The following is a 27,190-nucleotide window of genomic DNA, read 5'->3' as shown; positions in this document are numbered from 1 at the left end:
AAAAGCTATAAAAAAAGAGACAATTTAAGCATTACGGTTCTCTGTATGTCTTTTTTTTTTTAATACAGAATAATTTTAGGATAGTATGAGGAGGGAAAGAAGCAATTTATGTTAGAAAGTGTCTTGTTCTTCCTTTCTATTACAGTTTTTCATCACAACCCCTTTTTTTTTTTTCTCCACTCATTCTTACAGTGTGCTACCATGACAATCTGACCAGAAAAGAGGGGAAAAAAAACGATTCTTCTCTCAAAGAATATGGAAGTTAATACAGTCTCTGTCAGACCACTATTCCCTGAGCACCAGAGGTCCTTTTGACCTGTGGGAAAATAAATGCTAGAGCGAGCTCTGAATTAATGAAGAAAGCAAAATATAGCTTTTTCCATTTACCATTAGTGCACAGAACGGTGGGCAAATGTCCCCTTGCAACCTCAACTTTCAGAGATGTCACCTTTCTCCTGATGTCAGTGATGAGTTGCCCCTGTGTGACCCCCACGCTGCTGAAAACAAAGGGGGTTCATCCTGCACCCCAGAGCCCACGGATCGAGCTGCAGGCTTCACTTGTGTTCTGTGAGCAGCACCCAGGCTCCTTCCGTGGCTTTTCAAGGACACTTAAATTACCAAATCATTGCATGCTGACAATCACGTTTTGTATTTTTTCAGTATAGGATCGTCTTGTTGATCCGCAGAAATTAGGGAGGCTGGGCTGAGACTTAGCAAATTTACTCTCATGTTTTCAAAACAGAGAATTAGTCCCAGTTTAATTCAAATTACTAATGCTAATTGTGAGGCAGAAAATGTGTTTTTCTTAATCGCATTTGATGGGCGAACAGGTAAAACAGAGAATACAGGTTTTTTAATTCTTATATGGAATGTATTTGAAATTAAGTGAACTGGTACAAATCAGATCATTTCTTTTCACAAGCAGACGTTGTACGATGCTCCCAGCCTTACTGCTGTGAGGCTGTAATTAATGTTGATAAATGCTCATGTTCTCTCTGTGCAGCTTCAGCCCACAGACAATTGGTTGTACCAGAGCATGTCAAATCTCACATAAAAATATGGCTATAGATCATTGGGTTTAGGGATAGAGTTGAGACAAGTCAATTTATTTCCATTAGCAGCTGAATCTAGATTTAAAACTCCGGGGGTCCAAGTGTTTTGCCTGTTGTGTTCTCGGTCTTTCTGTTCTGCTTTGCTGTAATTTAAGGTGTATCTGCTAATCTGGCGTCCAGCTTCGGGGTGCAGTGTCACTTTTCCAAAGTGGCTTGGTGGATATTTAACACATCTTTAGTTAAATGTCTTTTTTAAACTTCTGAAAGCAGAACTTGTGTACTTGCAGATATTGTTCTGTCTTCTGATGGCTGCCACTTTGTCAGGAGTTCTCATATAGAGTCAGGGAACTTTCAACTTTTAAAATACATGGGTAGGACTCAGGGATATTAAAAAATTCAGGGTTTTTCCAATGACATTTTTTTCTTCTTTGCTTTGAGAATGGGACTGTTCCTTGTATCCTTTTCAGTCAGCCTTTTTTGCTCTACCAAGTTCTGATTAGTTTTAACATTATCATAAAGATCATGTTTGTATGGATAAGTGTTTTGATTTTCTTTATATGCTTAATGTATCTCAGTGTGGGTCATGGTGGAACTGTTTTTTTTGTTCTACAGTTTTTTTGTCTTCTCACATGAAACGCTATATGATTGACATGTTCTATTAAAGCATATCTAGATATTCATTAATTCAATTTTAATGGGAGCAGAGTTTCATTATATATCTGAGTTTACTTTAACAATGCTTTATATTAAAATTTCCATTGGTACTGTAGCTGCCTTCTCAGCTAAAGGGGACATGAAATTCCTGGGTTTATAAACCTTGACATTTCAGATAAAGACAGTTCCAAGGACAGCAATTTCCAGTTTGATTCTATGAGATCTGCTTTTGGACAGGAAAAGAATAAGAACTGTTGTAGATACTGAGGTCCCAACCTGAGAATGCCACTCGTGCCATGAGGATTCAAGAGGAGAAGGGGATCTTGGACTGAGGCAGATGCAGGTTTGACCTGGATGAGGTTAAATGAATAAAATCCAAAAGCCTTTGTCTCACCAGGTCTCTCCTTCTTCTGTCCTTCCCTCCTTCCTCATGCTCCATGGCCCTTCAATCCCTGGGTCCAGTCATGGAAATGATCTTGTGCTCCAAACTCGGAAGAGCAAAGCAGAATGGGCCAAACCTGCTTCTGCTGCCAGGTGCTAGTCAGGTTTTAAGCAGGCAGAAGGAACAGAATAGTCAATAGATCCACTGTGACACAACCAGCACGATAACATCATTTTCCCAAGTTATTTTAATTGAACTGCTGCAAAGTAAAGAAACATTTAAAATAAAGTGTTCAAGAAATCAGACATTCATTATTTGTTGCTTTTGTGTAACTGGAAGGTGTGGTTTTTAGTTTAAAAGACTGGGTAATTTTGAGTGGGAACCCTTTTGGCTTTTGCTTTTACTGTGTTTTCTCATAGATCATGTACGATGTGCAGAAAAGAAGCAAGTCTAACCTCTCATGAACCTCAGGGATAAGGAAAAAAAAACAGCTTTATTTGTTAAAAAAAAAAAAAAAAGACAATATTTCTATTAAGTAACTGGTTACTATTAATCTGCCTGAGTTTGATTGCATACTTGTGTGTGTGAAGTCTCCAAAGCACAAGGAAAAAGTTAGGGCAGTGGATACTGCCATTGTCTTTGGTGACTGAAATATTTTTTGAAAAAAAACTAGGTTTTGGTCACTGTTGTAAAGGATGTACAAGGTCACTTGGAGTTTAAAAATCAATATTAACAAAGGCAGTGTCAAACTAAATTATTTTCGTGTTCATTAATAGAGTTTATTAATTAATTCATTAAAGAAAAGGCTATACTTTCAGAGGCTGTCTTCAAATGGGAATGTTTAATAATAAACTGAAACCTGGCCAGCCTTCCTTTTACTGTCTTCTACCTGTATGCAGGTTCTGTGCAATTTATTATACTCTGGGTTTCATTTCAAAATAAATGCTTTAATATACTTTAAAACCACTTCTGCTATTCTGTAAAATAAGTATGCACTAATCTGTGCTTGACAGTAGGCACATGCATGATGGTGGGCTGGAAAAAGTACTTGGGAAACACATTTCAGCTTCAAACTTCCAAATCGTTGCTGTAATAAACAGTGACTGACATGGATTTTAAAGCTCTAACAGGTGGTTTGACAGCGACATACTGGATTGTATCTGAATAAAAATGTTAAACATATTTTACATTTGAAGTAAGACTTGGGTTATTTTAGGCTGTGATTTTGAGTTTGGAGATTACTGAGTGTCTTCGTTCTGACTGATTCCAAGAAGCACTTGTTTTTCAGAGCTGTGAAGGGAGAGGGAATGGAATAAATCTTCAGAGCTCCTCTATCTTAAAGCAAGTGGCCTTCTTGAAGACCACTGCCCTTATTCTGTGCTTCTCTTTTTATTGTTTACTGAGAACGTGCTTGTAGTTAGTTCTGCGTGTCTGTGAGAAGTCAATCTAAAGAAACCAGTCTTATAGTTTGTTTTCTCCATTTCCTCTGTCGGGAATGTGTTGACAGTGTTTCCTGAGATTTTGTTAAGGAGTATATTCCATCCTTTATTTTCTTCTTAACAAATGTACGGGCAGTTGAGTCCTCTTTTTTTCTGCTCAGTCACGTGATTTTCTTAGTTGTTCAAACAAAACCTGTGTACTGTTAAAAAAAAAATTCATGGTTAATTCTAATTCTGGCAAGATCTTCTCTTACAGGACTATGGGTTTTGCTCAGTGTGTTTTTGCTGGTGGCTTTTGCCAAGAATGTAAATGAGACTCGTAATGTTTTCCTAGAATATTTGTTGGGTGGTGGATTTCACAGGGAACTCACAGACACTTCACTGGTCATGCTGTGTTTTAGCTAGTATGTGGTCAAGTTGCACCTAATTACAGAAAGGATTGAGAAAGATATCCTGACACTGTATTGTAGTGCCAGTTGTTAAGCTCTGGGCACAAAAAGGCTATGAGAATTTTCATCTCTATTTCTTCATACAAAATCCTTTTTAGTTAAATTCAACAGGCTATGGCACCTGGAGTGGAACAGGAGTAGGAGATGTTCTTTCTTAACTACAGGACTTGCCATTTTCATCTGTGTTCCATTTTATGTTTTGCAGGCACTTCTTGTTTAAGACATCTTCTGGAACTACTCCGCTGTTCAGCAGCTCTTCCCCCGGTTACCCGTTGACCTCAGGAACGGTTTATACTCCACCTCCCAGACTGTTACCTAGAAATACATTCTCCAGGAATGCCTTCAAGCTGAAAAAACCCTCCAAGTATTGCAGCTGGAAATGTGCTGCTTTGTCTGCAATTGCTGCTGCAGTCCTGCTTGCCATCCTGCTGGCCTATTTCATAGGTAAGGCCGTGTTTTCTCTGTCAAATCCCATGGCTGTGTCAGCAAGTGAAAGTTCAGCAGGTAAAAGGGCAGTTAATGTGTTTCACAAATTTGTGTTCTTAATGAGCAAAGAATATTATTATTCCTTAGAGTGATTAACGAGGAAAAAATAAAATGGTCAAGTCGTGTTCACTGTCATAAGAGCAGTGGAAACAAGAATTCTTCCACTTCAGTTCAGGATTCTTAATGTGCAGTGTTAACTTTAGGTGACAGATATGCACCTTTCATAGATGGTCCCAACAGAGTGATTTAATGACTTTTTGATGTACTACCACATGTTTAAAAAATATTTGGAAAACATTGTGGTAGTCAGGGAACCCACATAAGTAACATAACCCAGTGGCATTTGAATTCACATATTACCATCACATGCTGCCTTCAGATAAAACCCACAAAATCATTCTGATTAGTAGCTCTCTGTCTATATTGGTCCGTGTGCCTAAATCCCGGGGTTTTAGATCTGAATCATTACATAGTTCCATTTTGTGTGCTGTTATTTTCCATATTCCACACATCCATAGTTTTGTACGGAAAAATATAGAAACTCTAAATATTGTGCTTATTTCCCACGATTAATATATTAGTAGTGATGGTATCAAGTCCTAATTCTTTCTGTGTTTTTTTGAGATTTTTTTTTAACGTGCTTCTGATATTTTGTCTTTTTTAATTTAACTGTTTCTGATTTCTTCCCCCGGCATCCCCCTCATTCTCTGTTGTAGAGGTTTTTCTGAGTGTCTGCATAAACCAGCTGTGTGTTTTGTACCTTTTCCAGTGCCTTCAACAATACTTTGATGACAGTGACATGCTGCACAAACTCTCTTCTCTGAGTAAATGACAAAATTATGGTAGCTTGATGATATTTTCTGTTAATACTTTCCAGACCTGCTCTGTGTGGGTTTTATTTCATCTCTGAAACTATACTCATATATAGCACTCAAAAGACCTCTAAAGATGTATTGAATTTTCTCTCTGTTCTTTTTCTTTTTTTTTTTTGATCCCATATAATTTGACTCTTCAGGATAGACACTTTTCTTAGAAAACCCCATTTTTCATACTACTGAGCTTCTATATATAATTAATATATACAGTAGTAAGAGCTGACTACTTTATTGCTGCTGCCTGTTTAGTCCAGGCCTACATTCCAGCATACTCAGTACTACAGGGCTAACCATCTTTCTGTATTTCTTCTGTATAAAGCCTCAGAAGAATAACAAGCTTAGTTTGATACATAAATGAAAAGATTGGAAAGCACATGATTCATTGAACTTGACAGTTATCATACAACAGCTCCCTGTTTGAGTGATTATGCACATGGGAAATGATATACTGCAAGTTGAACGTTTTAATCATGTGCATAACTTTGAAGTGATGGATTATGAAATGTATTTTTCCTTGGTATTTAGGTTACTGTAATCCAAATCAAAGCTTCTCAACATGGTTGTTGCTTTATACACTTTCCTATATAAGACAAGAGAGAACATACAGCAATATATGGACTCTTAATAATTGATGAATGATGTATCATTTCAGGATAATGACATAAGTGATCTATTTTGACAGAAGTTTTTGAGGTCTTCTGTTGAAAGAATGATGAGCACAATAGAGTTGGTAGTGAACACAACAAAGCAGGGTTTAGGAAGAGGGTGTTGGCTCAAGGATTAAATAATGAGAAGTTACCTGACAAGCTTCATGCCATACACAGGAAAGAATAAGTATATGTCAAAACCAGAAAATAGCTGAAATTAATCCTCTGAATAAATTCGATGGATCCACCGTGATCATAATTTAAAGTGATGGAAAAGAGAAAAAAGAAAAAAAACATAAAAAGCAGTTGCATAGCCTTAGGTAAAAGGGACATGCTTTAGTTAGACCATTTATTAAATTAATTCCTTCACTCTCAGCAAAAACTCATACAATTCATTCCACATGACAAAGAGCAGGTGTAAGACCATCAGCTATAAAGTAATCCTTGGTGTCCTCCAGCAGTATGACTTAAGGTGCTAAATCATGTCCTTATTTGAAAAAAAGAGAGGCATTGAAGGTGCTGGTAATGTTTTTCTGCTGTACTTGTCCACAGAGAAAATGTCTTGCTCTCCACTACAGCAGAGGTTGTGTCACGGGGGTTACATTACCTCAAAGTGATAGGTATGGAAAAAGTCATCAAAGGTTGCAGAGGATGATTCTGCTCCTTAGGTATGAATGCTAGTCAAGATTGTTGCAGGACTAAATGAAAAAGGCAGTGATGGCAAATACGAGGTAATTCTTTTGAAAGAGTACACTGAAGTTGTCATAGGCTTCAGGATTTATAAGTGGATTGTACTGTCATAAAAGAAATGGGGTAATTGATGTGGATAAGTCATTAAAAACATGATGTCTTCACATTTAAACATAGAACTTTCAGAGGACTGCCTAAGATTATGAAAAAAAAATCCTAATGAGAGTGATTTATAGAGAGAAGCAAAAAAAAAATAAATCTCATAACAGATAGAAAATAATAAATATTGAAAAAAATATTAGGCATTCTTATTGCCTTTCCACTAACACACCAGTAAAAGTACAATGAATGAAATGAAAAGGCAGTATGTTTAAAGCTTTCAAAATAAAATCATAGTGTGTAAATAACCTTTGGAAGTTTTTGCCGCACTACATAATTGATGTTAAATAAAGATACCACTGAGATTTTAAGAAGTAAGCATTTGTCAAAATAATGGCAATATGCCTTGTTAGAAGGTAACTTTGGGTTTTATTTTTCTTTTTCAAGATACATAGAGATTGATTGTTTAGATCATAATATTGTCATTGAAGTTTAGCTATTTAGATAGATTCCTGCTTTATGGGCCAGTCAGCACCACTGTTATCTGAGTTTTCCTAAATCTTGCCTTGAAAACTGTCCTGACTAATGTCTGGGAGAAATTCCTGCAGGTTGCACTGGTTCACTGTCAGAAGGCATCTGTTTGTGCAGAATATCCTTGGTTCTGTGTGTGTTTTGCCATCTTAGGCATCCTGTTCTATACTTGGATTCCTTCACACTGGCAGGGTTTCTGCAGAAATTTGAAACAGATCAGATATACCAGGTTGAAAATAAATCAAGTGACTTTGGGGGTTTTTTTGGTTAAAGGAATGGACAGAGGGAAAAAAAATCAGGTATGAAAAAGAGCATTTTAAGATGTTTCTATGGCTGACTGCTATACTGCTTTTAATAGCAGAGAATAAGAATAAAACCACTTCAGTTAACTTTCCATTTACATGGTATACAAAAGTTGTCTGTGTATTTAAAGCCAGATTTATCACTTCTCCCTGTTTCTTCAGTAGCCAGATGTGAGTGAAATGCAGAGTATTAGTTGCTAGAATTGCACAACCTTTTTGGTAAATTCCAGCATGCAGGATGGAAATAAAATTGTTCCACAATCCTCTCTGAGACTTGTGCCATTTCACAAAGCCCAGGAGTTATTCCTATTATCCAGAGGTGACATATGAAGAATGTAGAAGCAGCCATTCAAATTAGGACATCCTGAAGATATTGGGCTGGTGGTAAAACCCAGTTACAAGAAAGTAATTTATAAAGTGTCAAAAGGAAAGCATATACCACACATATTGTCTTTGTCAGAGTGTTCACTTCAGAGGTTAAGGGAGTGATGAAAGCATTTGTCATGTTAAATTAGTTTTTAGCTCTTTTGATTCATGCCAAACTCGGAGGGGAAAAATATAAAAAGAAGAAAGAAGGAGCAGAAAAAGAGTCACCTTGTGTTTTTCACAAAGTAATTGCTGCCAAATGTAAATACCACATTTTTATAAGCCCCTACACTGCTCTGATTTCTGCCAATCTATCTTTGAGCATCAAAGAACATCTGACCATCAACATGTCAGACATTAAAAATATGGTAATTTAAAGTATTTAGACTTTCCTGTGGGGGGAAAAAAACAAACCCAAACTGTTATTTCCTGTAGAAATTAAGACCTGCAATAAGTTTAAAGATATTTCACTTGAAAATAATATCTTGATACTCATACTGTAACTTTTAGAGTATTGATGTTACTTTATCTACTATAAAGATACAGGATTTTTCCTGTATCTCTGAAGAAGATACAGGAAAAATAAAAGGAAAATGAGAGAGATTATGAGAGCAGCATGCTTGCACTACCTCTTTAATGACTAAGTTACACATGAAAATGTTATTAGTCATTTATTCCTCAGTGTTATTTGACCTTAAAGACACATGAGGTTTAAGATAAATTTCAAGTTTCTGCATAAACTTGAAATAATATATTCACTTCAGTGCCATAGAAAGGACTGAATTGCCAAAGGGTCTGGCAGTTAATTAAGCAAATGAAAATGTCTTTTTTCTTTTTATTCCCTATATATATATTTGAAATTAAACCCTGAACAATAGCTATGCACAGAACATAAGACGTACAGGGAAATAAATGGTTAATTTATGTAGCTATTCCTCTTGTACTCCCCGAAGTATTCATTTGTTTCTGTGACAGTCAGACAACAAAATTTATGGGGTTTCTTATTTGGAAGTAGGAGTCTCATCTTTACTCTTCATCAAATATGTACGTACCACAGTTTGCATAAAGTTTTATTCTTCAGGTGTTGATATCAACCTGAGTTATTTTATTGCCACAAATGAGGCAGATGTTTGTTAATGTAAGTGCTTGGATGAAGTTTGTTTGTTCATCTTTGTAAGTTCTGCCACTCATAAGTCCAATTTTCTTTCTTACTCTGATTCCATAAATGAGGATTCATCAACACAGGTTGCTGAAGTGGCTGTCTTATGTACCCATTGATAATTTTTTTTCTCTCTCTGAGTAATTTTTGACAAACAGGAACTTAAGTTTCATCTGGTTTCTTATGTTTCAATTGTTTTTCGCTCGCGGAGTCAGAAAACCACTGACTTTGTCTTGTCCAGACTTGACTGAAATCAAATATGCTAGACATTTTGGAAAGCAAGGCTGAAAAAGGGAAAATCATGCAAAGCTGGAACCTGAGAGAGGCAGAGGGCATCTGGCTGCCAATCACTGCGATCAGATTCACTCGAAATCAATGTAAACCGAGCGAGTGCTGCATCTTGCAAGATTAGCTGATGACAGAAGGTTCTGTTCTTAAATTTGCATTGAAAATAGGTGTCACTTAGGGGCAATAATTAAATTTTAGAATATGCCTGTCATATTCTAAATGTCACACATTCAGTGATTCTTATTGACTGCTATCAGTCAATCTGAGAGAGAAAAGCGTAGTAGTAGCTCGATAAGCTTATCTGATGCTGCCTCTGAAAAGAGAGGTTTGGAGCCTTTTAGGGAGAAGCATCTGGCCCCATTCTGTAAGAAAACTATGTGCTAGTGCTGGGAATCTTGGTGCCTACCTCCAGGACATTTAGATGTGGCTTTCTAGCCTAGCAAGTGTCCCTATTCCACAGTCCAAAAGTGTGAGAGATTCATTTGGGGAAGGAGACAGTTTTCCTAGAGACAGGATGCTCCAGCTGCAGTATATGTTTAATGCCACAAAGAACAGGAGGACTTGGGTGTGAAATTACTTGGGTATAGTTTCTCTGGGCTTTTCCTGAATCAAAAATAAAAGTTTGATCTACAGAGTTGTTCCAAGAAAACCCAATGTACCTCTTGTTTTGCCTAGCAGAGGTCTCAGGGATAGTGGAAGTTGGAGGATTTTGGTGTGAAGGGGCAGTCTTGCAGCCTGTTCAGTTCTTTGTCTTTGTCACAGATTTTCATACTGTAAACCTCAGCACTTGAAACTAGAGTGAGACTAATGTTGCCATAACTCACAAAATGCCACCACGTGCTTAGCTCTTGAAATTGTAAACCCTTCCTGCTCAGCCACCAGGTCAAACATGCTCAGAAATCTTGGCAAGAGCCAGGAGACAGAGGGGATCAAAGAACATATTCCTTTTTGTGTTACTGGGTGTGTGCTTTCAGGGCCTCTTTTGGTTTGTTAATGAATACTGCACAGCACAGTCTAGGATGGGTCTGAGACAACATTTTTCACCCGTGCTGGCAGTGCTCCCCAGAAGCTGTTTTTAGAGAGATGGTGTTTACAATCAGTAATTTAGTAGTACAGTTATTATTTATACAGTAGAGGTTTTGGCTTTTTCTAGTCAAAGCTGCAAGAACAGCTCCCTCAGAGATGGTTTCTTTTTCCTTCTCTCAGATGTGAAGTACCTGCTTTGCTTCACGTGCCCTGGCATCCTACCATGCAAAAACCAGAAAGGGCTGGATTTCATGATGTCTGTGTGACAGAAGCTATTCTCACTTTCATCAGTGCAAATACTGAATATTATGGATTTTTTTAGTAGTCTAGGATTTAATCCCAGGAGCACAGGTATTGAAGTCTTGTCGGGGCAAAGAGATAGCAGAGATAAGTAGATGTAAAATGAGTCTTGCAGGAAGTTCAGAGGCAAAAAGGATGAAAAAGTTTTGAGATATTTTAGTGAGACATGCTTTATAACCTAGCCCAACAAACTGAGATGAGGCCATTTTTCAGGGGAAGGGTAAGCATAAAGGATATTGAAGATTAAATTTTGCTAATATAATGCCAAGTCAAAGAAAACTATCAAATAAACCTGTGGTCGTTCTCTCCGAAAAGTCAATGTTCAATATCAGAGTAAAATGTCTCATTTCTTCCTAGGTAAACATTGCTTTCTTAGCAGTTATTTAGATTGAGATCACCAGTTGATCATTTATGGATTCATTTATATTGATTATTTGTAGCTGTGTTTCTGTGTTGACTCATTGTGTTGTTTTGCACTTAGTGTGCTTATGGATTTTATTCATTTAAGTGCAGAAGTACATGTTTGCTTTTAGAAATATATCCATTGCTCTATGGGGTAATAGCAGATTGAAAGATGACACATGGATTTTTTAAGTGACTGATGTAGCTCTTACAACACCATTATGAATACCATGGGAAAAAAACCCCACAAAAAATACTTAACTGTACTAAAGGGACAAGACACTGTTCAAGGAATATTCAAGGAACTTGAGGGAAGACAAAATAAAAAATTGGAATTAAATTAAATTTGTGAAAATAATAAGACAAGGTAATAGAGTACAGAAATTATGGAGCAAAGGAAGCTGAACAGTGGCAAGAGAAATGACACGTCACTATGAACTGACAGAAAAATTTACTCACCATATAATATAATGGGATGAAATTATCTCCTTTCTCTTTTAAAAAGTGTTTAAGAAAGAGTTTTCAGCCTTTGCTTCTTCAGGCTTTAATTTCATGTAGTCTTGTTGCATGGCACTTTGACCTGCCTTCTTGTGTCACTACTCCCAGCCATCTTATGTATTCTATATGTTCAGTAAAAAAGTCACTGGCTTGCCAAGGTCAGTGACTTTGAACACCTAACACAGCATATTCACAGGATGCTGTGCCTTGTTATTAATCCTTCACCTGATGGTATTGTTATAAACAGGAAAAATGATATCTTCCATGGTAACCTGTCTGATCCCCGGGACAAATTTTGCACACAAGATTTAGGTTTCCAAGGTTATAGAATAATTTAGGTAGGAAGGGACCTCTCAATGTCTCTTGTCCAGCCTTCTGCTCAAAGCTGGGTCATCTCTGATGTCCACTCTGCTCTTGAAGACCTCTAGGGACAGAGATTGCACCTGGCTTTATCTTCTTGATGACCTGCAGGTACCAACAAGCTGCTGTGAAGCTCCTCTCACTCCCCCAGGCTGGATAAACCCAGCTCCCTCAGCCTCTCTTCCCACAGCAGGTGCTCCAGCCCCCAACCATCCTGGAGACATTCCCTGGACTTGCTCCAGTTTATTGATGTCCTTGTTGTGTTGGAAGGCCCCAGACTGGATGCAGTTGTTCTAGAAGCAGAATAATGAGGGCTGAGCAGATGGGAGAATCATCTCCCCAAGTCTCCTGGCCATGCTTCTGTTCCTACAGCCCAGGGAGCTGCTGCCAGGGCACATTCCTGGCTCCTGTTCGGCCAAGGGGACCCCAGGGCTTTTCACACAGAGCTGCTCCCCAGCCTGGCAGTCCCCAGTTTGTGCCACTGCAAGGAGTTATTCCCATTTCTAGTAATCTGAGGCATTTTTGCCTGAATAATGATGAGTGCTAAGCCCTGAGACATGTAGTTCTTTCCCTGAGTGTGAATAAATGTCTATTTTCCAGAACAGAATTTGACCATGATTGGTACAGAAGAACCAAAGCTTGTTTTATTTATTAGAGCAATGGATGTAGGAAGGAGAAGGTCCTTTTTGGACTGATGCATGTATACTTTCTTTATATTCAGCTAATTCTCTCTTACTTAATTTCTCATAATCGTTTCTGACATCAGAAGCTTGAATTACAATGCCAAAATGAAGAATGTAGTTGGTTAGAAAAGTCATGTTTTGACTTGTATGTTGAGCAGATTTGATAATGAGAGAATCACTATTGAGCCCCACTGTGTGATTATGAGACAATATGAATGTCTTTATCTTGGCTATTACTAAATAATTACTAGAAAAGGCAAGCATTTGTATTAATATAGTTTCTGAATGGAAAAGGATTTTCATTCTCTAATGTTCATCTTACAGAACCTCACCTAAAACTGTAAATACGCTCTGGGTTTAGTTTGTTTTCTTCTCTGAGATGTCCAGATTTATCCCTCTGTGTCATGTTTAATTTTTAAAAGGTAATATACATAATGCATAACAGTGTTGCAGTTAATTTAATTTTAAGCTATTTTTTTGGTTTTAATTTGCTGGTTGGTTGATCAGCTGATTCCCTCCAACATTTTTCTTACTAAATACTTTCTGAGAGAAGTCACAGAACAGAAGATGTTTTCACATACTGATGCCAGTGTGGCTGAATAGGTTCCCCAGGCTGGATGAGAAGGTGTACTCTGTGTCTGTGGCATGTTATTTGCCTTGAAGGAATCAACTTGGATTAGACAAGATGCTTGGAAAGGTCACTCTATTGCATATATGATGCTTGTCCCTGTGTGTTAACAGTGGTTTCATTTAAATCTGAGCATACTGGAAAACACAGAACTGCAAGAATAGTGCATTTTCTAGATATTTGCATCTTCTCCTTTAATTTACTTATTTCTCCTGCAAGAGACTTCCTACTTTCTGCAAGATGCAGGTGACTGCACAGAGCTGATGCAAGGCTCAGAGGATGAAGAATTACACAAGGCTGCAGGAGACAGTCAGAAGGCTCTGTCCATGTTGACAGGCATCTACTGCTGGTCCTCAGGATCCCAACTTCACATAAACTGACTTAGGTGCAGCTGTAGCAACAGCAAGTCCAAAACCATCCCACTGCTATCAAGAGATTTGGCACTGTAGCTGAAATAATTCTGTGCAGTCTGAAGAACAGAATTCCAAATTTTCAGCTTTCAATCAGGATCCTTGTCCTACATCTTTGCCTCCTAAATATGGAAACCATGAAACCCCTGTGTAATTCTCAGGGAGGTAGTTTGATCCAAGGCAGGTGGTTTGTCAGCAAACCCAGGTTTTGCTCCTGACAGTTGGAATTGGAGTTCTGAGGGTCATGTTTTCTTTTGCAGAAGGAAAGTGATACTCCTTCTGTCAGACTGTAGTGTCGCTAGAGAATTTCTGTGTTCAGTTATTAAAAACTTTAAAGGAGAGGTAAATAGTGCTTGATATGCTGAGAAAATTAATGAATGCTGGAAAAATGTCAGGAGGACATAGCAAGTGTCCCAGGGTAATATAAGGAGTAGAAATGAACTTGTGACATCTCTGCTGGTCTGTGGAAAATGCAAAATAACTTTGAACTGAAAGAGAAATTAAACAATTTCACAGCAGGCACAGTAACAGTTACCAGAGATAGGCAATGCATCATAGTCCTATGTATTCCCAGTAATGGGTTAGTGTGCCTGTTGCATCCAGGGGGTTTTCTAAGGCAAAAACTGTGCCCATTTGTAAGAATGTGGTGCAGAGCTGGGACCTGAAAATACAGAATCATGTTAAAACTGGCCACAAGGTAGCAGAGAGCATCAAGAGAAAAGAAATGCAATTTAGGCCTGTAAGATTTATTGAGCCAAAAATTTATTTCACCTGTTGTTTCTTTCTTCATATATATCCCCTTCTGCATCTTGAGACTCCATTAATCACTGAAATGCAAAACTCCAACCACATGAGAAAAGCAAAAGGAGAGCCCATAATGGAGTCTGCTCATTAAGAAAAGCTCAGGGATCTGATTAGTCTTACTCTTGCAGGGGGAGTTTTAACTTTTTTTTTTTTTAAACATTTTTGTCACTTTAACTCTCTTGTAATGTTATTGTCCTTATAGCCAGAATCTAAACCTTAAAAACATGAAAGGTCTTAAAGAAAGGTTTAGGGATTTGGAGCTTGTTTCTTGAAGAGTATTAGGGTCTTTTCCAACAAGAAGAATTTTTCTGCACCTCTGGAGGCTTCCTGAAAATCCTAAAACAAATAATAGAAAAATAGTGATTTAAAACCTAATTTCTAATACAAACCAGCTCTGGCTGTCTAGATGAAGAATAAGCTTCAATAAATGGGAGACAGACGCAAGGCTCTTCAGTATGAAGAGTAGCGAGGATGCAGAAATAGAAATAGGTTTTTCATTACATGAGGGATTATGCTTGGGCCAGAAATGCCAAATATTCTGTGGACCGCAGCTGCACTTTCTGTCTGCTGTTGTATTAGCTGGTAATAGTAAAACAATGATGTGATGGTAGAGACAGCTATTTGTTCTCAGAAATACAGAAAAGTTGTTTTCCCTTTCTTTGCTTGGATTGCCATATTGTCCTCCATGGCATGTCTTAAACTTCTGTCCTTTCGCAGCAAATGGGCTACAAATTAAAACATACATCCTCCTTGAGCACCACCTGAGGATGCTCCTGCAGCTGCTGGTGTGCTCCCTCAGCCAATTTTTTTTCTGCTGTTGTTCTGACACTCCTTAGTCAATTCAGGGGCTCTTTATTTGCTTGCACAACCCAGGTCAGGGCAATTGCCTGAGCAGCCATGGGCAAGTGCCACCCATTAGGGCTGAGGGGTTACTGTTCCTGGGAACAGTGGATTTAGAGACAGGAAAATAGCAGGTTTAGGTTCAGCAGATTTAGGTTCAGGGAAACAGCAGGAGGCATCTTGCTCCTCGATTGGTTTTCTGTCGTTTGATCAGCACTGCCCACTCTCATATTAACAGAGAGACTGGAAATAGCAGTGGTTTTCAGGATGTAGCTGGGTAGAGGGCTTCACTCAATCTCATCTTGGAATGTTTGTAAAGCGAAATTACCGAGGTTGAAACGCTGTGATTTTCATCTCTTTAGATTTTTTCTTTCAGATCTCTGACAGAATGAGTTCTGTCTTTTGCTTTAGGCCAAATAAAGGTTTAACAACATTTAATACACACAGTTCTCTTCATCTTCAGATTTTTTTTTTCCCCTGTCAAAAATCTATGCATTTCCTTTTTATGAAATCACTGTGAAAGTGGTCTGCTTAACTCCATTTCCCTGTGCTATGAAGCATTGTTTTAATATGTTGTTTGACTTTTTAAAGTGAGCATTCATAAATCACTGATCTTTTTTTCCATATTTACCAGTAGAAAACTGTAAACAGCTAGAACAGAAAAAGGCTTTTAAACACAGTGCAATTTACTTAACACTGATTTGACACTCCTAGAGTATCAGACACACAAGAGGTTCCTTAGCAATGGGAGTTCTCTTTCCTTTGGCTGTGTGAGCTTTTGAAAATGTACAGTTTGCCTGTGGTTTCTATGATTTGAGGATATTTAGTATGGAATTCACTCAATTCCTGGATACCAGGTTCAAAGCTATCAGCATCCCAACCTGCATTTCAACCCAAGTCTTAAGTAGGAGACCTTTTAGTAGCTACTTTAGAAGGGGGGTGGTGTTTTGATATGACTAGTTCTCAGCACAGCACAGCTGAGGGGTTCAGGTCACCAGGTGGTGCAGTCTCCCAGAACAATCCATGCAGTCCCTGGGCTTATTCTGGTGCTCAAGGGCCCCAGGGTCACGGGAAAACCATGAACTGCCGGTTGTGAATTGTGCTACAAATCCTTCCCTGCCAACCTTGGGCAGCTCTGGGGCCAGGACCTTGGATTGCCAGTTTGCCCAGCGGATGCCTTTGCCTGGTACCTGAGACCGGTGTGTGCTCCTCATTTCCCAGGGATGAGGCAGCACATGGCCTTGGGCTCACTTCATAAAATCCATCCCATTTTTTACCTTTTGAGTACAGAGCCTTATTCTGAGCACAGATCTTAGCTTTTCCTAGTAGAAAGTTCCAAACCAAAGCTCAGGGCACAAAGCTTAGGAACTGCAGTTCTCTTAACACATCCCTACTCTTCAGCTGTAAGCTATCCCTTACATACTTGGAGCAGATTTTGCTTTAAATGCTCTCCATTAAGAGTTTCTGCTGAGGGCTGCAACTTGCCTACTCCAACAATCCCAGAGCAGTTTACAGAAGAGGTAATGGCTGCATGTACTGATGTACTGCACACCTTGCGTTTTCTTTAGTGTAGTTACGACTCTGGAATTGTCAGTATTTATTTTTTTATAGTGGTACAAAGCAGTTTCCTTAGTTCAGTGTTCAGGGGGTTCACACTTGGGTAAAATACTGAATGCAGCAGGTCACCAGTAAGTGTCTGTGCAGATGCTTTTAGCAAAAATTTGCAAATTTTTTTTACTCTGTTTTACTGTGTGACACCAAATCTTTGTTTTCAGAGACATAATACCTTTACTATTTCTTACAAGGCAAAACAGGCCTCAGATACCAAGGTGGCAGCAATTCTGTCCTTTACTTTGCTCAGTAAAGGTGCTCACGAAAATCTTCATAAGAAAAACTTACTGATCAGAGGGCAGGAGAAAGGCTTTGAAAGCAAGTCAGTTGTTTTCAGCAGTCTCTGCTCAGCTGGTCACAATTCCAGTGGTTAGGAACACGGGTACTTGTGGGTAAAGGTGAAGGCAAACAATTGTATGAAAAATAACAGTGAATCTTTGTTTCCTTTGTCTGAAAATTTAAACAGTCGTGTCCTTTCCTGGCTGAAAGAAAATACAAATCCTAGTTGCTTTCTCCTCAACTGAACTGTCTGTAAGACTGTGGGGCTTCTTCCTGCCCTCCTCTGCTGGGATATCCTCTGTTAAATACAATTCCTGTCAACATGCACATGCACTATGCAATGTGTGTTCAGTCCTCAGGTCACACTATTTATTAGTGCCAGCTGTGGGTTGGGAGGTTCCTCTGAAACCCGTGTGGGTCACTTCCATGAGGATAATCCCCTCTGTCAACCCAAGAACTGGAAATCTGCAATCATTAATCCCTGGTTTTCAGTGATATAAATGCCCCACGTGCCATTTACAAATAGAGATATTATTGCTTAGTATGAAATGCCATTTCAGTTTGAACTGTCTGACTAGTCTGCTAAGATAAAGATAATATTATTCCATGATAGTTTTACCTTTAAAAGCGTTTTCTAAATATAAACAGTTTTTCCCTAAAGCCTTTTTGTGGAAGTCAAAGGTCTGGATTGAAATGGCAAGCTTGTAATAGAGTTTGGGCTGCAGATTATGAAAAGGACAAATTTGTAGTAGACGGAATTATATTTTATATGTCTCTAGTTTGCTTATTATTTGTGTTTATGTGTATGTGATATCTACAAATTGAACTGATTTCTCTATATATTTTACTGATTTCTTTCACCTGCTTTTTGTTGTGTGCTACTAGATGCACTTACATCACGTGTAGATAATATTTTGTGCTATACTAAAACTAAATAACATTACTATAAACTGACAGAAACTACAAAAATATTTCCCCTATTTTTTAGCTTGATTATTTTATGTATTTTTCAGAATTTTACCCTAGGCCTATTGTTGAAAATATTCCATGTGTACTGTTCTGAAGTTTGTTGGAAATGCACATGTAAGTAAAGTCAGGAATGGGAAAATTAATCATAGTTTGTGTAGACTTTTCTGCAGCAGGGGAGAAGTTTACAAAAATAGATGAGGCAGGAACTGGAAATAATTTTATTTTCCTTGGTGCAATTTACAGTATCTTGAAGCAGTTTATATTTTGGAGGAATCCAGTACGTATTGGCCACCAATACTTGTAAAGAATTATAAAATTGTATTGTTTTATAAGGAGAAATGTCCCTTAGACCTGTCATTGCTGCAGGGTCAGGTCGGTGTTTTGTGTAAGTTTTAGTATAGTTAATTATATATTAATATACTATATATTATATATATACATTATATAGAGCATACAGTGTATATATATCATGTCTATATATAGAGAGAGTGTATATATGTAGTATACAGTGTGTATATATTGTGTGTATATATATATATACACTGTATACTATATAGATGTATATATACTATATATATACACACTATATATACTATATAGTACTATATATTTAGTATACTATATTATATATAGTAAGGATCACTGAACACTAAATCTAGACTGTCCCAACAGATGTACAGATCAGCTGGGTCTGCTGAAAGCTGCTCTTCCCTGTGCAGATTTTTGTGAAAGAGGGCACTGGGAAAGTCTTTAGGCACAAGACATTTAGGACAAAGCAGGTTGTCCCAGCTGTGAACCTGGGGAAATTCCCTCTAACTCTCGCCTTGACACCACGGTTTTAAACCCAGCCCTTGGCTGGGGCAAACCTTGAGCTGAAAGTGTTCTTGGACACCTCTAAAGCTCTGAAGCAAAGTTTGCTCTCTGTCTCGCTGGCTGAAGGTCAGATGCAGTCTCCTGTGAGCAAGGGCTGGGGGAAGGCAGGGAGGCAGTGCAGATTTTTCACTTCCCCCTCTCTTAATGTAAGATCATCTGGATGTGACCATCCGTTTCTTCCCTGCCCTTGGCAGCAGAGCAGGCGCCACTTCACAGTGTCTCTCTGGCACCATCAATCTGTTGTATGGGCTGGGATGCCACGCTAGGAAAACAAATAGCACTGGTGTCCCAGCCAAGGACTAACAGATGGGGCGAAATTCTGCTGTCCTCTCACTAAATCCAGCTAGGAAATTGATAACGAGCTTTTTCAACTTAAACTGAAATAAGCTGAGTCCCAGCTCTACAAAAGGAATTCTGTGTACTACCTCGTAGCACTTGCCTCTCTTGTTGAAGTCAGGGTTGATAGATTTCTTTTAATCATAAGGGGTTTTTTTCCTTCCTCTTCCCCCCAGCTTATATTTCCTTATGTGTGTTTTGATTCTTGATAGTCTGGACATCTTCTAGATAACTTAGCTATTGCTGGTGCCTTTCAAGAAAATGCAGCTTTATTTATACTCTTGGATTTTATTCAAGGAAAACCCATATTCTCTGGTGCTCTCATAATTAAACGAAAGTTTGTGTAGATGCCAGTGTTGTAAATTTGATTTTCCTTAAGAAAAAAGTAACATCTGGTTTAGGAGCAGTAAAAAATTTTGTAAGTTTTGTTTATTTGTAAAGCAGTAGCTGCTGTGATTGAAATTAAACATGGGATCATGCTGCTTCTGATTAATTCTAGCACAGAGGAGCCAAAAAATAACTTGATTTTTTTCTGTTAATAGGCTAAATTAGCATCTGATAAATAATGATCGTTGGAGGAATTGAAAAGAAAGACAAAAGTTTTATTTTCTCCTCATTGAAATTACTCATTTTTAAAAAATAATTCTGGAAGTTAAGGCTGTGATTCACTGTTTTGCAGAACTGAGATGAATGACAGTTAATGCTAATTTAGCTTATAAGCACTTTACTGTGGGGAAAGTAAATGTTATTATTCCTACATTCCAGATGGCTAAATTGAGTTTCAGTAATGTATATATTTTTCATTACTGTAAAAAATGGATCTTGGGTCTGCTGGTTTTGAGTGTCTTTTCAGTAGTATCAGGCTCTGTCTTCTGGTATTTAAAAGTAGCATCATAACTAGAAGTAAGGAAGAGCACTGGGTTTCAGAAAGAAATCATAGCACAGGGTGGTAAAGTATGATGGACAATTCATGCCTGTTGAGACAGCAAAGCATGATATGCAATTCCTGCCTCTTTCCAGGTAGTCAAGAGGAAAGATCTGTGTGTGTGAGTGTTTGTGTGTGTTCATAATGAAATGACTTCTTCAGCAAGTGCTAGAATAATAACACCAGCTGGACTACACTGGCTTTGGAAAGAATCCTACATCTTCACATCACATTTGGAGAAATTTTTTAACATTGTTTTCCCCTGCAGTAGGCAAAATAATTTGTTCTGGCTAACATCTCAACAGCTTTACTTGCGAATAGCTAACATTTTGTAGTTATTTTAATGAAGAATATCAGTATACTATTTGAGTTCTGATATTCTGTTAAAACTTAAAATGAGGGTCTGTGTGTCAGAGTGCTTTTCTCACTGTCCTGCTCCACCCAACCACTTGTTCCCCAGCTCATTTGATTTTCCCAGGTAACTCCATGCAAGGAGAGGGCTGTAGCCTTGGGTGTTAATCAATTAAAATCTTCCTCTGGTCTTTCAGGATGCAGGACCTGCTCTCCAAGCACAACCTTATCTATCCAGTTTTATTTGAGGATCCCAAGTTAGTCTCCGTGTGGGGAAGAGTGTTGCTTTTGAGGCTGTTTTCTGGGAGCCACTGCTTTTTGGGGAAGTGCAGCTATTTCTGCATTGTTTTCCTTCTGAAAGCTGAGCAGAGGAGAAATAGAAATCAACAGATTGTGGAGGGGAACAAAGACCATGACTTTAAGTGTATTCACTAGTTGCTGCCAGGATATTAAGTGTGACACCCTTGGCCCACACCCAGTGTTAAGTCACTTTTTACTGTTGTTTTAGCTGAGGTATAGACAGTGATAAAGGAGCAATTTCTTCAGAGTAGGAGTGAAACTGGACCACTTGAGGAACCTTTCAGTGCTACTCCTGTTCTGAGAATAAATGGCAAATACCAGGTTCTGGGGCCATCAGCCCAGTGTCTTTCATTAGCAGGATGTTCACCTTAAAAAATAAAGGCTTAAAGTGCAATCTAACGTGTAAGAAGCTGTAACAATAAAAAAAATATTTTGCTTTAATGCTTTGTTCTGGAGGGAAGAAGACTGGTTTTGTTCTATTTCCCATACAACTCAATGAAAAGAACTTTACAGAACAAAGACAGGGAACAGTGATTTCTGCTCTCTGATTTTCCTTTGGAGGGAACAGATCCCAATCCCTTAGTAAAGCTTTCAAAATTACTCTGCTTGCACAGTAATCTGTTTTTTCCCCACCTCTGGTTCACTCATCCATCTTCTAATGCTGATACTACACTCTCCTTGTTTCAATGCTGTCAGGGGGTAGGAGTGGTTGTGTTTTGTTTGTGTTGCTGTTAGTGGCGATACCAGGTTTTCTTATTTAAGAATCTGCAGGAATCTTGAGTCTGATTCCAAGGAAAGCAATTTGTATGTTACTACTGGAAAAAAAAAATTATGAAGCCTTGCGAAAGAAAGATAAAATATAAGGAGATGTGTTAGCAGTACCTGTTTGTGTGTAATGTCAACAACTCTGTCAACATTCCCAAATTGCTTTTAAAAATTTACTAGTTGTTTTGTGGAGAAGACAGTGAATATTTTGATCTTGACAATAAGATTGTGATTTCCTCCAAATAACCTGATATAGATTAAACTGGAGAGATGTTGCAAAAATGCTTTAAATCACTTATGTTTCCATGATACAGATTAATAAAACTAGATTTATTTTTCTTTATAGTTAGTGTTTGTAGGACTTTATTCCATTTTTTTGATAGCTTCTTACTCTTTGATTTCTCTGTGGAATTAGTATAAAAAAATGACATGTTTTCTTGTTGATGTATGTGAATGGAAACACAGCTGGGTATGTGTTATTTTAGTGCTTTGAAGGTTGCTCTTTAAGTGCTTGTGTTCTGGTGGAACACCAAAGTTATGCAGTGCATTGTACTTCTAAAAAATTCAATAGCTTCAATCTACAGCATCCGTGTGCCACTGCCTGAGCCTTTCTGCCAACAGGTCACATGTGCAAAGATAGTCAGAGTCCTCCTCCTTCCTGCCTTTCCTCATCCTCTCCCCCAGGTTCCATGTATTTTGTCAGTTGTCACCCCAGCAGGTGTCTGATGGCAGATAGAGGCCCAAAAGATGTGAATGAAGTAGCACATAATTTAATGATTGATTTACAAAGCAGGCACTGAAGGGAAAAATGCTTCTCTCTCTGATACCAGCGGGCAACCACTAAATCATCAGCCTACACAAAAGCAGAGTACAGCCATCCACAAGGAGAATTTAAGGCAGACCAACCTAAGCAGCATGCCATGGTTAGCAGCTGGGAGCTGTCAAAGCAGGGGGACAGAGCAGAGCCTCTTTGAGTGCTGGGATCAGTCCCAGGTTGTGGGGGTGGGACCATGAGCCCTCCTCTCCCTCCGCAGCACGGCGGGTTTGCATCCCCATCACAGCTACACTCCTTTGCAGTGCTTGTGTCAAGAAAACTTCTTAGTGATGACAAGTTCATATTAATCTTTTAGAAAAACAGCAGTTCCATGCTTTATTGTATAACTTTCTGCCCCCTCAGTCTGCAGTGCCTTGGGTACACCCGGGTAGTGCTGCTGGGGCTGCTGAGAACTGTTTAGATTTTTAGTTGCAGCATTTATCAGCATTTCTGATGAACCAAACAGGAGGATATTTAACAGGAGATGTTGCTGAAATTGTGTTCTATGTGTCTGCCGCATTGATATTTACACTGACCGAATGCTTGCACTCCTTCCCAGGTTTATTTTATGGGGTTTGGTTATGGTATTTCTGGGGTGGCAGGAGCCAGGGTGAGAAGGGGGGATCCAGCTCTCCTGAACTGCTCTCACAGTACTGAGCTCAGGGTTAAGAGCTTGAGTTTAAACTCTAAATCATGCAGAAGCTGATGGAAAGGTACTGAGGGAGCAATCTTGAGTTACAAACTGCAGGGTTTAGCTCCAGATTTCTTACTAAGGTTTCATTATCGCTTGGACACCATCCTGGTGGCTCTGCACCCTGTCACACAGCTGGCAGGGGCTTGTGCCTTCCTGGGCAGAGCTAAGCTGCTGCTTGGCTCTTACATGGGAAACCTGCAGGTTGCTTTAGTGTCGACCAGTTTTCAGTGGGAATAGTAAGGATTTATTGTCATCTGTCTAAAGATGGAGCTGAGGCTGCTGCAGAGCTGCTCCTGTGGTTTTCATGCAATCCCACTGCATTTTTCCATAAGGAATTGTTTCCTTTCCCTGTCCTGCAATGTAGGTGTTGAACTCCAGTTAGTCTGCACTGTTCTTGACTCACACCATCATAGAATTATCAAGAATGGAAAAGACCTCTAAAAATCCTTGAGTTCAACCACTATCCAGCACTGCCACATCACCACTAAACCCCTTTGGGGGCTGTTACTGAAATCAGTGGAAACCATAAAACATGTGACAAGTGGCCATGGAACACTTAGGCTATTGAGGAATACTTTTATTTTGATATCTCCTCTAATGAAACCTTAATATCTCTGCCATTGAATTTACATGACAGATCTAGCAAATAGCCTAGAAAATGATACCATTAATTAAGAGATTCCTTAAGAACTGGATGCAGATACAGGAAAATGTGCATTATGGCACCATTCAGGAAAATGTATTCTTATATTACAGCCATCAGTGCTGGCACACCTATTCTTAAAAGTAAAATCTGCATTTGTAGGTAAGACTGGAGGCTTGTTCCCAGCATTCTGATATTGTAAGGTTTGCTAAGTTGCTCAGATACAGGCAGAAAGGTAAGCATATTTAATACATCTTGTTGAATAAATTTTATAAAATATTACTGTGATCTGTGGTTCACTAGGTTATATCTGAGGCTTTGCTGAAGTGGAATTGTCATGAAAAATAGTATGGACTTGATTCATGATTGCATTATTCCTCTTCCACACTGATATAGCTACATTGAAAATAATTGGCTTAGACCAATGGGGCATGAAAAAGATTCAGGGATGAATTTGGCTCTGTTTCTTGAAGTGAAATATGTGCCATTTTCTGTTCAGCATTTGCTGTACCTTAAGAAAAATCATAAGGCAAATTGCATCAAATCACACTATTAAAAGAAACATTTCCTTGTTCTGTGTGGTAGAACTGATGTGAAACATTTATGTGTTCAGAATTTTTTCAAAAGCACACTTTTTATCCTTGCCCTGTATTTAAAAATTGATAACCAAGGGGAAAAGCTGTTGAGTTATAAAAACAGGGTTTTTTTTTTTCTTGTAATTGTGTCATCTACTGCTAAAACATAATTGAACTCAAGGTTTGCATTTGCAAATGACCTTGACTAAAGTTTTGCAATTCAAAGAATTCATTTAATGACTTAGACTGTCTGGAATGCCAGAATCATTTTATGGGGCAAAACCTATGTAGCTCCTAGTGAGGACCCTCTATTTGACAAAGTCAGCAGGTGAGTCTTTCTGCTTCTTATGGGATGATTTTAGACTCTGTTTACAGAGAAAATCAGTATGAGGCAGCAGTTCAGAGTGAGGCTGAATGATCTTAGGAGTCTTGTTCTTGCCTATGGCTCAAAGAACCAGCTTGTAAACCCTCTGGAGGTACCTGGCTCACCAGCCTCCTGGAACCAGTAGCCCTTTATTGGTCCCAGCTTTGGGAATAGTTTTCACTCCGTTGCTTTCTGCATATGGAGCCTGGTTTATGTGATGAGGATGACATTGCTGGGTTGTGCATGCTGCATCTTCTGAGCACTGAAATAGTTCCTACAAGGATAAAGATGGCTGTAGCCTGTGCTTGGTGCATGTAATTCCCTGGCTCACACCCCTGTGCTGTCTTGGTTATGGAAAGAATAAATAATGTATTTCTGCCTGTCAGTCCCCTTTGCTCCCTCCTCTCTTCTTCCTCCCTGGAGGGAGACTGCAGGCTTAGGTTTTCTCCTTGACTCAAGTTTTTAAACTTTATTGGGTATTTCTGAGTGCAAAAGGAGAGAAAAGGACAAGAGAATGATTACATATCTTTTAGTGCCTGAAGATGAAAATCCTCAGTCTTAATTTCTCACCTTTAAGCCAATATCCATTTACTTCTTAAATAAATACTTTCCCAGAAGCATTAGTGAAAAAAAAATCAGCAGCCTGTGTGTATGTCCCCTTGTAAGCCTTGGGTCTTATCCCAGTGGTGCTTACTCAGATGTGTGTCATGTGCTGACTGGGAGAGTTCTCTGCACATTTGAAGTACAATCACGAGTTATGGAATATATGTTGTTCTTTCTAGCAAGTTCTTTATAGTTTATTCTTTAGGGATCTTCTAAAAGGCATAAATCATTGCCTTATGATTGCTATTCAGAGTAAGCTGCCTGGCTGTATCTCTCAGTACCCTTCCCCAGATTCCCCTTTTCCATCTCCAGCTGTATCTTCCTGTGAGTATACTCAGGTAGGAAGACAGAATAAAGAGAAAATGATAAAAATAATTTCTCTCTTTCAGAATACTGCTCCCCAAGTAGTGTAGTTACTTGTACAAATAATATGGGTGCTGTTAAAACCCACAGACAAGAGCAGTAAGTAGTGTTTATGTGGTGTATCATTGCTCCAGGCGGGGTTGTCTCTACAGACACAGGGCAATGAAACAACAGAAACTGGAATGCAGCTCTGACTCCCTGTTCCATGAGAAGTGGGGAGCTCTGGCTCCTGGTTTCATAGCCAGACAGACTAGTCCCAGTAGTTTTTAAGCTTGTACCTGTCAATCAGGCAGATTCTAAATGGACCATGGGTTTGGACAGCAGCTAGATAGGGAATATAATCCTTTGCCTTTGCTTGCTGGAAGAAGAATTGGATGGCATTAAGAGGCTTCAGCCTGCTATATATTTGTTTCTGGGTTTCTTAATACACCCTCTTGTTAAGAGTATATGTTCATCAAAGTCTGCTCTTTATCTCCACTCACAGAGATGCTTGAAAATAGATGAAACACAGATCAAATAAATGTTTTCATTTTAACCTGGGAAAAAAATATACATTATTTAAAAAATAATTAAAATGGAGCTTCCCATTATTCTCAGTGCTATTGTGAGAATTGGGCTGAAAGCCACACAGTTCCTTCCTTGCCAAAATGGGGCATAACCAAGTTTGTTTAGCAGGCTTTTCATGAGTCAGTCCTTACACTGAAAGCTCCTATCCTGTCACCTGTTTTTAAATGCTTCGAATGTAGGAAGCCTGCTGCAGGTGGTATCAGTAGTTTTACTGATCTGAGGCCTTGGGCAAATTCATTTGAATTGCTTTGAAACTGCATATTCAAAATTCAATAAAATAAGAGGGTCTGATGGTGCAGCTGCAGTATATCCCCTCCAGCTGGGTTAGCTGAGATGTTTCAAGGCCCTGGACTAGCAAAGCCTGGGTGTGATGTACAGATTATACAGATAGCTGCCAGGGAAGAGGTTTTGGCAGGCTAGGTGCAGCAATACCCCCTGCCAGCAGACTTGGGAGTGAGTAACAGTGGCTCTCATGCTATGTGGCATCTTTTGCTGGCTTTCCTAGACAGAAATTTGTTGGTGCAATAGTGGCAGCAGGCCAGTGGGAGGGGATTGCCTCGAGGGCAAAGGGATGGAATGTAGGGAAAACAATAAACCCAAAAAGCTCCAGTTGTTTAGAAAGCGATTGGCCATCCTGAATGCCTTGGTGTGGCTCCAAACTGAACCGTGCTGTGGGCGGGATTCGTTAAATTGCATTCAGAAATCATATTTGCCCTTGGGCAAATACCCTTGCTTTTATGCATACCAGGCAAGTCACGTGCACCAAAATGGAATTCACATGGTGCTTT

The 27,190-nt window shown here is 38.9% G+C and overlaps 1 protein-coding gene and 1 long non-coding RNA gene across 14 annotated transcripts in view; both read left to right on the top strand.

Moving 5' to 3' along the window:
- The window catches only part of TENM2 (teneurin transmembrane protein 2), a 625,985-nt gene that overhangs the window by 458,618 nt on the left and 140,177 nt on the right, over positions 1–27,190 (top strand). For all 13 annotated transcript variants that reach the window (XM_027643089.1, XM_027643088.1, XM_027643087.1 and 10 more), the window contains one exon: positions 4,182–4,420. In XM_027643089.1, the coding sequence (XP_027498890.1) occupies positions 4,182–4,420 (239 nt within the window). The remainder of the gene's footprint in view (positions 1–4,181; positions 4,421–27,190) is intronic.
- Positions 24,093–27,190, top strand: part of LOC113946980 — an 8,339-nt gene continuing 5,241 nt past the window's right edge. Inside the window, exon 1 of the long non-coding RNA XR_003527607.1 lies at positions 24,093–24,165. This is a non-coding gene — a long non-coding RNA (uncharacterized LOC113946980). The remainder of the gene's footprint in view (positions 24,166–27,190) is intronic.

Source organism: Corapipo altera, unplaced genomic scaffold, assembly GCF_003945725.1.
Source record: "Corapipo altera isolate COAL_440 unplaced genomic scaffold, ASM394572v1 75, whole genome shotgun sequence".
NCBI classification, from domain to species: domain Eukaryota; kingdom Metazoa; phylum Chordata; class Aves; order Passeriformes; family Pipridae; genus Corapipo; species Corapipo altera.
Note: the sequence above shows the minus strand (reverse complement) of the source record. Positions and strands in the feature narration are given on the sequence as shown.